This window comes from Clytia hemisphaerica, unplaced genomic scaffold, assembly GCF_902728285.1.
Source record: "Clytia hemisphaerica strain Z4C2 unplaced genomic scaffold, Clytia hemisphaerica genome assembly, whole genome shotgun sequence".
In the NCBI taxonomy this organism is placed as follows: Eukaryota; Metazoa; Cnidaria; class Hydrozoa; order Leptothecata; family Clytiidae; genus Clytia; species Clytia hemisphaerica.
In genome coordinates, this window is record NW_027104424.1 from 101,693 (window position 1) to 118,916 (window position 17,224).

General features: G+C 34.2%; 1 protein-coding gene and 1 pseudogene across 5 annotated transcripts in view; both read left to right on the forward strand.

Moving 5' to 3' along the window:
• The first annotated feature begins 6,694 nt into the window (after window positions 1-6,694).
• The window catches only part of LOC136820432 (cation channel sperm-associated protein 2-like), a 33,518-nt gene continuing 22,988 nt past the window's right edge, over window positions 6,695-17,224 (forward strand). For all 5 annotated transcript variants that reach the window (XR_010848581.1, XM_067076612.1, XM_067076613.1 and 2 more), the window contains exons 1-6: window positions 6,695-6,859; window positions 7,138-7,305; window positions 7,968-8,036; window positions 8,427-8,599; window positions 9,276-9,383; window positions 10,661-10,717. Coding sequence is in view for 4 of the 5 variants with exons in the window: in XM_067076612.1 (XP_066932713.1) it covers window positions 6,721-6,859; window positions 7,138-7,305; window positions 7,968-8,036; window positions 8,427-8,599; window positions 9,276-9,383; window positions 10,661-10,717 (714 nt within the window). In the remaining variant the exon portion in view is untranslated. The remainder of the gene's footprint in view (window positions 6,860-7,137; window positions 7,306-7,967; window positions 8,037-8,426; window positions 8,600-9,275; window positions 9,384-10,660; window positions 10,718-17,224) is intronic.
• On the forward strand, window positions 14,686-16,135 carry LOC136820420 (N(G),N(G)-dimethylarginine dimethylaminohydrolase 1 pseudogene; annotated as a pseudogene).

Sequence of the window (17,224 nt, forward strand, 5' to 3'; positions counted from 1 at the left end):
GGGCCGTTTGAAATGTGGCAATCTCATTGGTGGAAATTTGATAAACAGCTGCGAAGGAGCGCTGGGAAGCAATCAGTAGAAGAGACCACTTTCGTTTTTGTTGCAGATTTTGATATAAACTTCTCTCAGGGATTACTTGTCAATGTGCATGTACACATGTGTTGTGTCAACTTATCAGCATTGTATTGTTGTAAAGGAAAAGATAAAAGAGGTAAGACTAGCCTAGTTTCTAATCCTGATAGTTTAGGTATAAGCTTATTTCTTTTTTATGATTTTTGTTTTCGCCAACAAAAATTATAAAAAAGAATAAGTTTATACCTTAATTAGGTTTGTGAAGAGCTGAAAAAAAAAGACTGAAAGAACAGTCAGGATCGCTGATTTGATTGAAACAATCTTTCTTTGCTATAAAATCAAGGCAAAAAATCATTTTTTAATCAGTGATTCTGATTCCTGTTACTACTTTTTCCGAATAAAGGTGTCCAATGAGTTAAATGTGACAATCTATACTTTCTCGACCTCAATCTCAACACTGACCCTTGAAAAAGGCCAACCCTCGACCCTTGAAAAAAAAGCCGACCCTTGACCCAAATACAATAAAAAGCCAACCCTGGGTAAAAAGACTGTTTTTTGTCAGTGTCTTAAAATGAGACTGACATATCCTAATATTAAAAATTGAGCAGACAAGCTGCAGGTGGGATACACACGCTTTTTTATAAGAATATGTCAACCTCATCACCCCCGGGCTGTATAGATCTAGATGTTTTGGTGAACGTGGCAGTCTTTTGAGTAACTAATTACTCCACATACATTACTTTCCCTCAGCCAATAAAAACATAATAAATTATCTTGTCTCTAGGTAACTGCTGTGGAGTAATTAGTTATTCAAAAGACCGTTGGGTTCGCCAAAACAACTATTATCTGCTTTTTGATGTTTTACTGTGAGTGGAAGATAATATAATCTCTCGTGCATCAGCGTAAAACGTGGGAAGCCGGGATGTACGGATACGAGGCTGATTATACATGTTGGTCAATAATATGATGCCCCACTGGGGGGGGGGCTTGTGAAGAATGATCTCATCCTCACCATCCTCCCCCCCCACCGACAACTATTCAAAGTATTTTTTATTTGTTCTAATGATCAGTTCATGGACTATTTATCCAAAATAATTCTTTTTTTCAAGGGTCAGGATCAAGGTTGAGGTCAAGGTCGAGAGAGTATAGATTGCTGTTAAATGTATGTCTGTAGTCCAATTTACAGTTTAATATTGAACACCAAATATTTTGAGGGAGATGATTTTACAGTTGGCAGTGTTTTTAGAACGGAGAGCAGAAATTTGTGACAGTTTTCATGTGTGTTTAGCCTAAAAAGGCTTATATTGAGTACATATAGTGTGCTGGTTGACAAAGATCCACAAACATCGACTGTTAAAAATAGTACAAGCAAAAAGCTTGTCTTTCTTAAAAGGTTTTGATCTACAGAAAAAATATTTTGTCTGTGCGTTAAAAAGATATGATCAATTATCACTACAAACCCAAAAAATTTAAAAAACGAATTAAATCTTACTATACTAAATGAGTTTATGAAAAATGTGTTTTAATGCAAGATGGTAGCTAAGCTGTTATTCTCAAATTTTGCCAGGGGGTTGATTGGAGGGATTCGAGTATGAAAGTTGGATTTGTGTCAAAAAATATCTTATTGTCATTTCAGGCGTGGCACTTTCTATGAAAAAGTTAGTAAAAGTTGAGTTTTTAAATAGTCAATGTGCTGGTAAAAAACTTTAATCAAAATGACAAAATCTTATTAAATTTTATTATTTTTTAGGTTTTTATAACCTGAGATCAGATTGTGGTTGTTTTCTGCCCACCACGCTGAAGCTCTAATAAAGGGATGGGTGAAAACATACAATCTGACGAATATGCAATCTAGAAATCGTAAGGACCGTGTTCGTCTAAAAGGACTGGGGATGACAACAAAGTTGCGTGATTGTGTTCCTGAATAGGGCGCCGTATCAGTTTTTGACTTTCTGGCGCACAACAACATTCTTGTTGTAAAATTTTCCGCGGGAGGACTATTTTTCTCAGATGTATAATTTTCAAGTGCCTTCAGAGGTTTACCGTGCACGTAAGAAAATTATGAACAGCTGTTATCAGGTTAGGTTTTTAGTGATGTGCAAATTGCCTGTTTTCTCTATTAATCTTGAAAACACCCTCTTCTCACAGACCTACTGGAACCCTTTCCCATTGGAAAAATTGGCCAAAATATTGTCCCGTTGGAAAATTCTACACCTAATTTTTGTCCCTAACTGAATTTTCTGACTTGAAAACAAAAGAATTTAAAATCCCCAGCCATAAATAATATGGGAATATCTCCATCGAGTCTGGTCCGTTATTTTACTCCCACTGGCTTAGAAAATTCTACCGAGTCTGTGAAAAAGGGGTGTTCGAAATTCTGTTTCTTGTAAAATGTAAAAACAATGGTTCTCCTGCATTTGTGATAAAAAATAACTACCATAATTGAAGGAATTCCTTGACTGGAGAGTGGAATACAAGAAAATCATAATTGTTTAAGTCTTGGATTGGATGAGTTAGCCTGGACAGATTTGTGCTAGTACTCTGATTGGTTTAGAAATTTTCAGGAAGCTATTATATTTTAGGCTTAAAGGCCCTCTTACACGGAGCAATAATCAATTAAGATAAGATAAGAATTTATTATTTTTACATTTTCATACACGTAAAGATAACAATAATCAATATCTTTCTGTATTATATTTGAACGGATGTGTTGTTAAAAGATGTAAAGATGGCGGAGAAAATTCAGGAAAATCTACGAAAACAACCGAATTCAGCATCAATTTACGACCTTTGCAGCCTATCTGAATGTGTTACAAGTGAAGAAGGAAGATCCAAAGGCACACTTGAATGTAAAAAGTGCAATCGAATCGTACACTACATTTGTTCAAAGCTCCCCGTCTATCAAATCCAGTTATGTCTAACATACAAATCGAGAGCTTTTGTATGTCAAAACTGTGTCGTGATCACCCCTGATCTATTGGAACGGGTCAATTCATGTGAAACATCAACAGTTTCAGGATTCCGAAAGGAGATAAAAGCTTGCGAAAATATAATGAAAGCCCAGGACGTAGAAATCACTCAACTGAAGTCCAAAGACGTTAATACAATGATCAGCGAAATAAAGGATAGCTTTGAGACCAGAATGGCAACGATCGAAAAGAAGATGGAAGACATCGTTGAGAAGAAAGGAGAAAATAGATCACAAAGCTACGCAGCAGTCGCGTCGAGGCAAATCGAGAAAAACATAGAAAACGTACTTCGAAGGGAAAAACAGGAGGAACGACAGATTCAATCCACGGCGTGCAATCTAATTCTTCATGGTGTTGGCGAATCCACTGAAGATTCAGAGGAGTCAACCATAATCTACGACGAAGAATATCTAAATGAAACAGTCTTACCTAAGAAACTAAGCTTAAGGAATATAAAGATTGAAGAAACTCAAAGAATCGGAAAATTTTCGAAGGAAAAGGAAGATGAAAAACGCTATCAACCAATAAGAGTCCGATTTGCAAATGAAGAAGACAAAAATACAGTGTTAAGAGCAATCACTAAAGGAGAAAGATTGCCCTTCCGTGTGACAGAAGATCTTACGAAAAGTGAAAGGAAGACAATCAAAGAGTGGTGTATGAAAGCCAAAGAAATGAACACGTCACTAAAGGATGCAAACTTTAAATTCAAAGTCAGGGGGAGCCCTAGGAAAAAACTCTATTTTAAGAAAATTGTAAACCGAACAAAGAGCGGTTCATAGAGGCCCATATGCTCGCACGGTGGCCTGCGAACTTGTATAGCATTATTATTATTATTATATTTTCTAAATGTTTTTGATTTGATACACAGAGCAATAGTCCTCCTTTATAATAATAGATGAGCAGGAGAAGGTTTGTGCTGCTACTTGTGCAGCTCTTGTGATCGTTTGAAAAGAAAAGAGAAAAAGTTGGCTGTCAAGGGCGTATTAGCCTATTAGTGACGGGGGCTTTTATCGAAATTGTTCCTTCTACAAGGCATTAGAAAGCGGTAATCTAGGTATTCCCGAGCCAAGATTACTGCCAAGTTCTAACGATCCCAATTACATCAATCATAAATCAGTACCTGTTCCCTATGTATTTGTTGGAGATGAAGCTTTTCCTTTGGGTATTCACTGTCTCAAACCTTACAGTCAACAAGGCCTTACACTTAGAAGTCGTGTGTTCAACTATCATTTACCTCGTTTCCGGAGAGTTACTGAAAATGCACTTGGCATTTTGGCAAGTAGATTTTGAATCCTTTTGAACAAAATCCCACTTGATCCTGACAAGGCTGTAACAATCACACTAGCTTCACTTGTTATTCATAATATACTTATGGAACTCTCAACCGACTCTTACACACCAGAGGGCTTTATCGACAAAGTCAACGAAGAAACTGGTTAAGTAACTGAAGGAGCATGGCGTGAGCAAAATTTAGCTGACTTGGCTTTCCTCGAATTGCAACAAAATCGAGAAAACAACGCGTATAACCGTAGCTAGCCAAGTTCGAGAAATGAACTTGTGTCTTCTATTACTTTTTAATAATTTCACAAAAAAAATACAACACAAAACACACTACTGTAGCTGAATGATCAAATGAATGGAATATTTTTGTTTACATAGCCAAATCAATAGATTTTTCTTCCTTTCTTTTGTTTTGAATATCGTAAGCTCGTCGATTATAATCAAACTAGTTTGATTATAATCGACTTCTCTACAATAATCGGAACAATGGGAGTTCGACGTCATCAAGATAATGATTTTATTATTTTAAACTTTGATACACGACACAATAAGATAAGATTATCGTTTCGTGATTATTTTAAATCTTATCTTAATTCATTATTGCTCCGTGTAAGAGGGCCTTAAAATGGCTTTTGGGAAATCTCTATATATCAATAGCAAAAGGTAAAAAAAAGTTTTAGAGATGAAAACATGGCTCTTTTGAAAAAATATAGCAGAAATAAGGCGGTCAGAGCCAGTTTTTTTATTTCAAACAAAAATACTATTTTGACTGAACTAAAAGAGTTCTAAAATGGTAATGGTAGATACTGACCCATAAAATCTTATTGCAGTGATAATAGTATTCTGGAAAGGAAAATCAAAATCAGCTGGCTCTGGGCCTCGTCTTTCCACCATGATATATTGACAGAAGAAATCTCTAATTTGGCAAACGACATGGACTCAAATCTTTTTGTAGTGATATGATAGTATTTTGGTATAGAATGTACCATTTAGGAATGACATAGGTCTAAAGTCCCCATTATGGAATTGAAATTCCTGCTAAAATTTTCAAAAATCACATTCTCTTTCTATTGACTAAGATGTCTCCTCTTTCTATGGCTTGTATGTAGACACAAGTTTAGTGAAATCAATGAGGAAAATTTTAAGTGCTTAAGAAAATAATCTGCGACCAGTTTATATCATATCATGCTGCTATTTTATTGGAGTAAAAATTACACACATATATTTGATCTACTAGTTGACTGAATTGCTTGTGTCAAATTTAAAGCAAACATGTAAAAAAGTAATTTCTGTAAATTTCATAGTCCTTAAATAGGAGAGGAAGATTCCCCAGTTTTTGTAAAACTGTCCATAAACAAAGTTCTGCCACCAAAAGTTTCTTTGTAATCTAAGGATTCCAAAAATTTGGACTATGACTTTCCAGAAATTCACATAGTATTACTTCGAATAATCGCCCGGGGTGTTTATTAAATTTTTTCGATTTTAGGATGGGCGTTTATACGAGGGGGGCGTTTAAAAGAAGGGGACATTTATTGAATTATTTTAGTCTAAAGTCGGATATTTAGAGCAAATATACCCTTTGTTTTAGTTTTTTATCAGGATTTTAGTGTAAAATCTCTTTGGTTCAACGACTAAAGTTGCATCGAAAACTGCTCTGGTTACAAGAAATGACTAAAGTCTTCCTTTTTAAACTCAATCAACACTGGTATTGAAGTATTAAAGTCACAAGTTTCTAATAATTCGAAGGGGGCGTTTATTTGAGGGGGGCGTTTATTAAATAATTTTCCTTTTAGGGAGGGGCGTTTATTCGAGGGGGTGTTTAATCGAGGGGGTGTTTAAAAGAAGGGGGCGTTTATTCGAAGTAATACGGTAAGCTTTTGCTAAATTCCGCTTTTCCAGACTAAAATAGCCTTGTTTTCAACGAAATGCTTAATTTCTGAAATTATTTCAATTTTTTTCTGGCCATCCGTTGTAAACATGCAAAGCACTACAAAGTTATTTTGGATCAATATTTCATGTTATTTTGTAGAAGTTTATTTAAATAATTTTTTCTTGCTCTGAAAATTTCAGATATGTAATTTTATTGTTTTTTCTAATTGTGACATCATTGTAAATCAGAACCCCTGGGAGGGGGTTGGCCAATTTCAGACTTTTGATGTTAAAAGTTATGGAGAATGTCTCACAATACTGTACTCAAGGTTAAATTTTCGAAAAAAATACTACACTATGAATTTTCTGACTTTGCCATTTGACACCCTTTATAATGATAATTTTAACTTATGATAATTTTTAAGCTAAAATAACCACTATAAATTTTTAATTTGTGAAAAAGTTTGAGTCATCAAAATCTGTTTCAATTTTATTCCTCTTAGGGAAACTAAAAGAAAAAAAAGAAAAAATGAAATCTGATTATTTAGAAGATCTCACGCCTCGTGCAGAAATTTTCCGCTCCAAATTGATAGAAGATTTTCAGCTATTGGCTTCTTTCAATAATTCTTCATCCGAATCTCCCAAATATTATTCAAGTGATTTATGTGGTAAGTTTTCTTGAATTGTTTTTTAAATGAGAGGTATTAGATGATAATCATTGGACTGATGGGACAAGCTTGAAGATATGTTGATTCAAGTTGAAGGCAATTTCATAATAGATTCATTGTTTTTCTTAAAGCTCAAAATCTTTGAATGAGTTGTTTTAGGGTAGAGATATTTGGGAACATTTTACGATAGTTTTTTATTTATTTGAACAATTTTCACTTTATTCAAGTGCTATATTAACAACAATCTTCTTAAGACTGATTTTATTGTTTTGTTGTAGAATCTCAAGAGTTGATGGATAAAATGTTGAAAGAGAATCCACATGGGTTGGTCAAGTTTCAAGTGTATTCAACCAAGGGAGAAAGCACCTATGAAGATCGTAGATTGAACAGAGTCAAAACAAAAAATGCCATCCCCTTTGGACCATGGGCTAAAATGATTGTCGAGAGTATTAACCTTAATTAATACCTTAATATGCTGTCTATATTCACATGCTTGAAACTTTGGCTTGATTATTTGGTTTTTGAAAAAAACGAATCGTGGGAACCCCATCAAAAAAGTTAGCTGAAAGATTGTTTCTTGTGGGAAAACCAATTTTGAGATGTAAAAAATAGAACTTTATCATTAAAACCGACCACTTTCCATCCTATTGCCTCATTTATTTTGAATAAACTTTTTCCACTAGGTCACCGAGACAGGAGTTTTTTGTATGACAAAATGATAAAAAATGTTCCAAATTTCTTTATTCTCTTCTAAATCAAACTCAAATCAAACTCATAATATATCTTTGACCTCCTCTAATTCGATCTTCAAGGGGCAAATAATTTTCTTCGAACTTTAAAAATATTAAGATTACAGAGAGTATTTTACACAACTTTCCAGCTGAGAGAACCAATATTTTAGTTCGAGTCAAAGGAAGACTTAAGTAAGAGATATTCGAATTATAGGGAGTTAACTGTTCGAATTACGGAGAGAACTGCTCTAGAAAAATATTCACTTAGCTTAGTAGCTTTAGGCACCTAAAACAAATGTTTTTACAGAAGACCACTATGAAAAAAACTAGAATGTTAACAGAAAACATAAACAATAAAAATCAATTTTTCTTTCCAGACCAGTTTTTCCAAAACTTGATGTTGGCTATCATCCTTGCTAATTCAATCGTGCTTGGTATACAAGCAGGTAAAAAATGAATATATTTCTTTATATTTGAAACAGGGACAAATTGCAGTTTTTACAAGCTCTTACTTGATTTGGTTGGTCGTTAACCTGTAATAAAACAATTTTGTTCCTTTTCTTCTAAAAACGCCATCTCGTTTACTTCAAATGACCAATTAGTGAAGTATCTTATAACAACTCCAGCTCATCCCTTGAAACGAGGTGTGGTTGGTTGTACATTGGCTTCCAAACTCGATAATGATTAATTTGTATTGTGCCTGAGTTTAGCGAATCTTAACAGTATTATTACTATTATTGTGAAAATTTTTATATGACTTTTTTTGAAATTTTCATCTTGCGTCAAATTTTACTTTTATTTTTCACTAATTTCAACATGATTGATTTTATTTTTAGAGTTGACCCAGACTGAAGCCTCGTCATACAAAGGATTGAAATTGGTGTTGGACATCTTTGACTACATCTCAATGTTGGTCTTCATATTAGAGATTTTATTAAAATGGGTTGATGCTTTCTGGGATTTTTGGAAAAACGGATGGAACAATTTTGATTTTCTGGTAACTGTGATGGTGAGTATATGAAAAGCTTTTTTTTCAGCTACACGCTTTTTTTTATAAGAATATCTTCTATAAGAATATCAGGGTGAAAACTGGCCAAATCGTAAGAATACCCTAAGAATACCCTCAAGGGTGAGTTTCACAGAATTTGATAAGAATACAGTCATTTTGTATTTGATTAATAGAAAAAAACTGCTTCCTTTGTTAGACTTGAATTTAACTTTGAGGCAGAAATGTAATTTTAGTTCCAAAACTCTCAAATTGATCATTTCTCATGTTTGTAAAAAAATCAAGTCTAAAAAAGTAAGAATACGTTAAGAATATTTCACCCTCAATTTTGTCAATTTCTTAAGAATATTTGACCCTCAAAGTACACTATTCTTATAAAAAAAAGCGTGTAATCATCCGTAAAGTAGTCTGTTCTTGAACATACTTAATGGACTAAATTTTCGAAAAATTATTTCAATTATGATAAATGATATGCGCAACTTCTTCTTTCAACAACGAAAATTTATGAGTTGACATTTGCCAATTTTAACTCGCATGGTAAAGTTTCATATTCAAATCATAGAAAGTATTTATACATTTCAACAGGGACTGAAAATTGTATTAATCGTATTTTATAGAAATATCCCAATAATAGAATATTCAAAATAGCAAGAGACCACTGTATTTTTCTATCTTTTAGTCATTGGTACCTGAGATGATCAAACTGCTATCAGGTGAACAAACAGCACAATTGGCTGTCGTAGCCGAAAATCTCAGAGTGTTCAGAATCTTACGCTCGTTAAAAATGGTAAGAAGGACTTTCATTCTCCTTTGAATCGTATCCACTGAGCTTTTTATATGCCCTGGAGGCAGTGTCTTAATTATGGTAAAGCAATATATTTTTATCTGTGTTTATTTTGAATGAAGTACCCTAATTTTAGCAGTACTCAATAGCGGTTTAATGTATCGAGAACGCTACATCTACTTTCCTTTGAATATTTGTCTTGTATCACTGTTTGACGTTTAACTGCACTGGATATAGCTTGGTCCATGGTTTTATAAAGGTGATCGTATCATGTGTGTTAGTCTAGGTTCTATTCGCGATGAGAGTCAAGAACGTCAAAAATTAAAAATATATTGTTTTGACTCTGTCTTTCGAGGGACAAAAGTTTTCTTCGAATTTGACATGATAGCAGAAATAAGTTACCATTCTATCACAGTATCAGATCAAATGTCACTTCTAATTGTGTGGCTGATTATATTTGGGTTTCGAGATGCAAGGGGCGGCTGGGCTGATGAATCTGTAATAACCCCCATTTTTTAATCGCCCTGACGTCGACAAAAATATGATGTTGATTCAATTGGAATTATAACAGATAGTCCTCGATACGTTCAGATACGTTCGTATTTCAATATATTTTCATGGACCTTACAGCCATGCTATTAAGTCGAGTTTCCACCGATAAAAATTCCTAGCAAAATTTGTAGCAGAATAACCCTTAGTTACGAGGTAAATAAACAAGGCTAATAGGTATTACTTTAAATCACCTTTAAAACAGTGTTATTGATTACATTTCTTAAAATGCCTACTTTGTCAAGATCAACACTGAGAACAAAAAAAATTTGACTTCAGGATTGACTTGATGGGCGTAGAGTAGGTGGGTTTATGGGCGGACTAGACCTTGAACCCAGAGAAAAATCAAAGTACAAACTTTTAAAAGAAAAAATCTTTTGTTCCTTTTTTTTTTCGAAAAAAAAAACTTTATTTATTCATCTGTGAAATATTATATTTAAGTGAGCTATCAAACTTGAAAATGTGTGTTTCTGTTTCGCAGTACTACTTAGTTATTTTGAGCACCTAATCTAGAGTGTTGATTGTGAATGTTTCTAGCTTTCAATTCCTGGCCGGATCATACCACTTTGTAAAATTGTGTTTGATGCCTCTCTGCTTGATGCTCACTAAAATTGAATAGAAGGAACAAGGGCAAGAAGAGAAATCCAGGGAAAGGAGTATAATCAGAGCATAAAAAATGTCTAGATTCCAGATTTTCCTATTCTGATATATTCCAATTTATTTTTTCTTAGGTTTCACGCTTTGCTCAACTCAGGATCATTGTGTTGACCATTTTGAAAGCATTTAAGGTAGGTGCCATATTAAAACTAATGCGACTAGAGGCTGGTCTCCACTTGCGCGCGCTGCGATCATACTTTTTCGAGCGAAGCTTCTACGCTATTTTTCAAAAGAAAAAATTAAACAATTCCATTGCTATTGGCGTGATCTGACGTAACGGTTGAAAAAACTTTAAATGTATTCAACTTTTTTTTCGAGCGCGCGCTACATTTTTATGACGTAATTTTTTTTCAAGCATAAAGGATTGAACCCAAAAGGTTTGATTGCAGCGCGTGCAAGTGGAGACCGGCCTTAACAATTTTCATGAGATATAATTTAACGAGCCCAAAATATCTCCAAATGTCAAAGATTTATTTTCAGGAGACAGCGTTTTAAATAATATCCTGGATTAGTTTAAAATCAACCTAAAGAGATTTTGAAAATGACACGCGATTTTACAAGATTAAAGGTTTTCTTTTTACATAAGTGTTTCCGTTTCGTATCACACACATATTTCATATAAGGACAGTGTCTGCCTATTGTTATATTGTGCTGATATAAACAAAAAAATGTTTTTCTTGTCCTCTTTCTGATCGATCTTGCTCCATATCATTTTGATTTGATGAATTTCTACAGGTCTATTTTTCATTATTTGGAAATTCTTTCAACTTTTTTATAAGCACATGCTTGGAAATAATCTTTTTCTCCGGATTGGCTTGTTTTATTTTTCTGATAATTTGCTCGTCAAAGATGCTTACTTAATGGTAAACCATCGAATGTGACGGAGCTCGATTTTCGAAAAATTGTGTCCATCGGGTCAAGATATGCCCACTGACTTTTATACATCCCTGGACCAAACTATATCCACCATCTTTGATCGAAGTTTTTTTTGAAAGTTGGTACCCGTAAAGAAGCCATTGTAGTGTTTGAAACTATACCTACCGACAAACGGTGCTACATCACTAGTGCACTAGCGAAATAAGAACAAGCGCTCTCTCTGTGGGTACCAATTTAAAAAAAAACTCCGATCGTAATATTTTGCTTGGCCGGCATTGAGTAACTTGGTCTAGGGATATATAAAGGTCAGTGGATATGCCCAATAATATGTGTTTTCAGTCGAACATCAACATAATTTACCAGTTTTTACGAAAACAGAGTGTTAAACTGTGAGAAATTGTGAATCACAAAATTATGATAGATGAAAAATGACCTAATATTTATTGTGCTGGCTCAAGCATGAAACAAGGAAATTATTAGTCATGTAAATCAAATATTAGATCACGTAGAACTTATTTCCTTGAACTGAAACGTTGATAAATAAATCGTAGAATAAATAAAAAGTATGATTGTGTCATCGTGACTTTTTTATTTTCACTATACACGCGTTTTTTATAAGAACAAATTATATAATAACATAAGGCTTCGATGGCAAAAATATTAAGAACAAGTTAAGAACATTGTGGTCTCCAAAACACTCTTTTTCCAAGGAAAAAAGCCAAAAATATTCACAAAATGGTGAAAATAAGAACATGTTAAGAACAATTTTAGCTTGAAATTCAAAAAGTTAAAAACATCCGAAGGCTTCAAAAATTTTGGATGTTCTTATAAAAAGAACAATGTGTATTTGGTGTATTTTTGTCCACTTTCCTATGAAACCGGGTGTTTGATAGTCCCCAAACCCTTAGAATGTTCTTAACTTGTTCTTAATATTTTGGGCATATATTCTTATAGTTTGTTTTTATAAAAAAGTGCAAAAGAGAACTCTTATTCGAATAATGTGGAGTTTGACTGTGAGAATGGTAAATTGACGAAAATTGACGTAATGGTTTTCAGCTGACTCAAGGAGTATGATACAAGGAAGTCATTAGTCGTGTAAATTAAATCTAATTTATCGAAATGAACAGAAAGATAGAGACAATAATTTCATTGGTTGGTATTTGCTTGCTTAAAGGCTTAGGGACACGAGAAGCTTTTTTCGCGTTGGTGCAATGCAACATGCTCCATCCCACCAACCTTTCTCGTGTATCCGCCCCATTTTTCTTTCTACCAATAAAAGGTAGAACTCATTTTTGTCCCTAGGACAATGGAGCAAAATTGATTCGACAAGATCAGCGTGTCTTTCGGGTATTTCCCTCACCTTTTGTCACATGAAACAAAAAAAGAAACCACGGGCACGCACTTTTTTTCTTGTGTTGGTGGGATGGAACATGTTGCAATGCATCTGATAAAAAATTTATAAAATGTAATAGGTATGATACATAGTAGCAATGAAATAATAGAATTTATTGTAGTACTGTATGTAGTACACATATCGTTGCTATTTGGATAAATTAATAAATAAACGTTTCGTAAATGTTACATGTTTTTTTTATAAGAATACACTTTATAAGAATGTCCATGATGAAAATGACCAAAAAATTAAGAATATGCTAAGAATATCACAATCATGGAATTTTGCTACTCAAGCTAAGAATGCCATTTTTAAATTATATTCAATTATAAATTATTGTCAATTACCCCCAAGCAAGGCTCACTCCTTTCACAAAAATGCCATTTTATGCTTGAAGACGTATGTACTAAATGTTAAATCTAGTCTGAATTAGGATCCTAACCTAAGAATGTTGTAAGGGTATTTCAGGATGATTTTCCCAAAAAAGTTAAGAATATCCATAATGAAATGGATTTACACCATTATTATAAAATAGTGTGTAATACGAGAGCTCGTATGATCGGTATACATTGATTGTCTAAATAGTCTGTGTGTGAGATGACTGCCTTGCGCTGATAATAGACGATATCGGCTTAACGTGAAACTCAGATTTGATCCCCGAATATTGCCCACAATGCTTTGCGCGGAAAAAAGTTTACGGTGAAATCTTTTCCGCACAAAGCATTGTGGGCAATATTCGGAGATCAAATCTGAGTTTTCACGTTAAGCCGATATCGTCTATTAGAGGGGAAATTAAAATGCAATTAATGCCATCCACGAACCGTGCTTTTAACATTGCGAAGTGTGTAGCAATAAAATAAGATGATGCTGTAATGCGACAATAGATCTTATCAGAGTTTTTGATTTTTCTAAATGATATATTTATAAACTAGTTATATACTATCGATCCTTGTTCCTTGTTTGTGTCTTTGAATTGCATTTGGTGGTGGCCTTCGCTTGCCATTCGTTCGTTGGTCAGATTCGATATCTTTCAAGTTAGCTCGTTTTTTAAGTCCATGAAAATGAAAACAAGACAAGAAATTGTTTTACTATGTTAAAAAGTTTACAAGATTGAGTGAATTGACAGAATACAAAGACTGAATATTTGAGAAAATCGCTCCTAAGACATTTTTTTACTGGGTCCAAAAAGGCCTATTTCCTTTTCCTTTTTTCTTGGCCCATAAAAACTTTTGCCGGGCCTAATTCGCGGGCCCCCTCTCAAAAAAGTCTTCCTACTTTCGAACGAACCACATGCGGTTGCGTCGCATAAAAGATGTAACGGATCCTAAGGATTGGCCCCCTACTAGAATATATTTAAAATGCATTTCCGTGAAAAAATGTCGAGAACCTGTTTTTCTAGCTTTTTTCAATCCGCGCTGGAAACCTTGTATCACGTAGAAAATATTTCCTTGAACTAAAACAGCAAGCAGCGTTAGATAAATCGTAGAATAAATACACAATTTTTTTGTAAAAACAAACTATATAAGAACACGATAAAGCTTCGATGGCCAAACTATTAAGAACAAGTTAACATTTTAAGACTTTGCGGACTCGAAAACAGCCAATCCCCTTCTTTCATACAATGATTCTGGAAAATGACGCTTCATCATGACTTAAATGAGAACTCTAATTTTAAACATATGGACATCAAAAAGTGATAATCGTTGGTGCAATTAGTGGTTGCAATTACTCAGGAATATTTACTTTCTATTTGTATTTGATTTGGATGGTTTTTTCGCGAATTCATGATTTTCATGACTGTGTGTTTTCTACGGAAATACTCACGGGTTTTTGCAAATAGTGGCTTGTTGTAACTAGACAAAACTCAGAGTTGTTTCTATATAATACATTACGTAATGATTTGTCATGAATACCTCGTCTCATGTATAAATAGAGCGCAGCGGTATCAGTTAATCAGTTCATCATTGACATTCAAGCACTTAAATCAATATACAACAGACATTTTCTAACACATTTTCGTTCATCTACAACAAACTACGACCAATATACAACAGACATTTTCGTCTATCTACAACAAACTACGACCAATATACAACACACATTTTCGTCTATCTACAACAAACTACGACCAATATACAACAGATATTTTCGTCTATCTACAACAAACTACGACCAATATACAACACACATTTTCGTTTATCTACAACAAATTACGTTATCATGGTTTTCAAATACACAAAAGCCGTGTGTAGAAGGATCCCGAAATCCATCGTTGATGACGGAATCCGAATGGACTTAAACGAACCTTTGATAGATTACAAGAGAGCTGTCCAACAACATGAACACATGGTTCAATCTTTGGAGAAACTTGGTGTCAAGGTCACCGTATTGGAGACAGATGAATCAACACCAGATTGTGTTTTCGTTGAGGACCCTGCTGTTATTATCGGTGATACCGTCTTAATCACAAACCCAGGACGTAAATCCCGGAAACCTGAAACCAAAAAGATCAAAGAACACTTCAAGAAAAACGAGCCACATTTGAAAATCGTTGAAATGGAATCGCCAGCCGAGCTTGATGGAGGTGACGTCATGTTTACAGGCCGTGAAATTTTTGTTGGGCAATCGAGACGAACAAATAAAGCTGGTTACTTGAAAGTTAAAGAAACATTCCCGGATTATCCCGTTCATGCTATCCCGATCCCTGAAAATACACTTCATTTGTTGTCATGCATGAGTGCAGTTGATGAAGATACCATTATCTGTGGTGGTTCACCTGATGCTTCAGCTGCTCTGAAGGTTGTCTTGGAAAAGACTACCTGCTTGTACAGTGTCATCAGAACCCCCGACGATGACGGAGCCAACTTGGTCAGTGTTAATGGTACCATTTTATGGAGATCTGATCTACCCGCTACCTCTAATATTATATCCAAATTGAACATTCCCAAAATGGATATAGATGGATCAGAATTGAACAAAGTTGACGGGAGCTTGACTTGCTGTTCCCTCTTGTACAATTAAACAGAGAAACTGAAGAAAAAAAAACGAAACATAATTTTTTTGTAAAAAATTCTAACTTGTATAAAATCTAACTACTGTCATTTTATTTTAGTCACAAGATTTAAAAATGTATCTTCACTGTTATTTTTACTTTCATTCTAATTGTAATGATGTAATCTAGGGTTTCATTTGTGTTATATAAATTTTGTAATTATGTACTTACTTCTAGTCTTTATTTTGTAAACTGATTCCTAAATAAAAATCTTTAAACGCAAGGAAATTTTTTCGTTACTTCTCTAGAAATAAACCACGTCTCAGTTGCAACTTAGAAGCTTATACCAACAACGAGATCCATACCCTTACTTAGGCTGTGACCATCCCTGAAATGGTTTTTTATTATAAGGAGGCGGACCTTTTTTTCTAAACAGATTTTATTTGGTGTGACCTATTTGGCTTAGCAACTTAAATAAGAGTGATATCGTTTGCTTATACTCATCAACTTTAATTCACAAACTTTTTGACATTGGATTGACACGGATGTGGAGCAAAATTGGTCAGAAAAAGAAAAACCCTTTTTTTCTTATACCTTATTGGGGAAAAAAATGTCGGGGTTTTAATTAGTCGGGGAAAAATTTCGTCATCTAGAGGCATTGTCGCTACTTTTCCCCGACCAAAATTTCAAATTCGTCACTTTTCCCCGACCAAATTTACAATTTAGTCACTTCCACCCGACTAAATTGTCCAAATGAAATGGTTTCCTTCACTAGCTCGAAAAAAGATCTTGTAATTTGACGTTTAAAGCACTTGGAGGATAAAATTTTGGGTAAAAGCTTCGGTCAGGGATAAAAAAATCGGGTAAAAGTTTTGGTCGGGTGATAAAATGTCGGAGAATAATTTCCTCGGGGAAAAATTTCGTTACTCCCTCAAAATTTTTGTCACTTTCCCCCGACATTTTTTCCCCCGATAAGGTATTTAAGAAAAAAAGGGTTTTTCTTTTTCTGACCAATCTTGCTCCACATCCGTGTCAATCCAATGTCAAAAAGCTTGTGAATTAAAGTTGATGAGTATAAGCAAACGATATCACTCTTATTTAAGTTGCTAAGCCAAATAGGTCACACCAAATAAAATCTGTTAAGAAAAAAAGGTCCGCCTCCTTATAATAAAAAACCATTTCAGGGATGGTATAAGCTTCTAAGTTGATAAGTCTGATATGAAACGGGAACACATATGTAAAAATAAAACCTTTAAGCTAGTATAACTCAATTTGACTAAAACCGTTCTCTTTATAGGTTTTTCATGTTATATTAAGTTAAGTAATTCCGACATGATGGAAGAAATCATTCGCGTCTGTAGATGTAATCCCTTACGC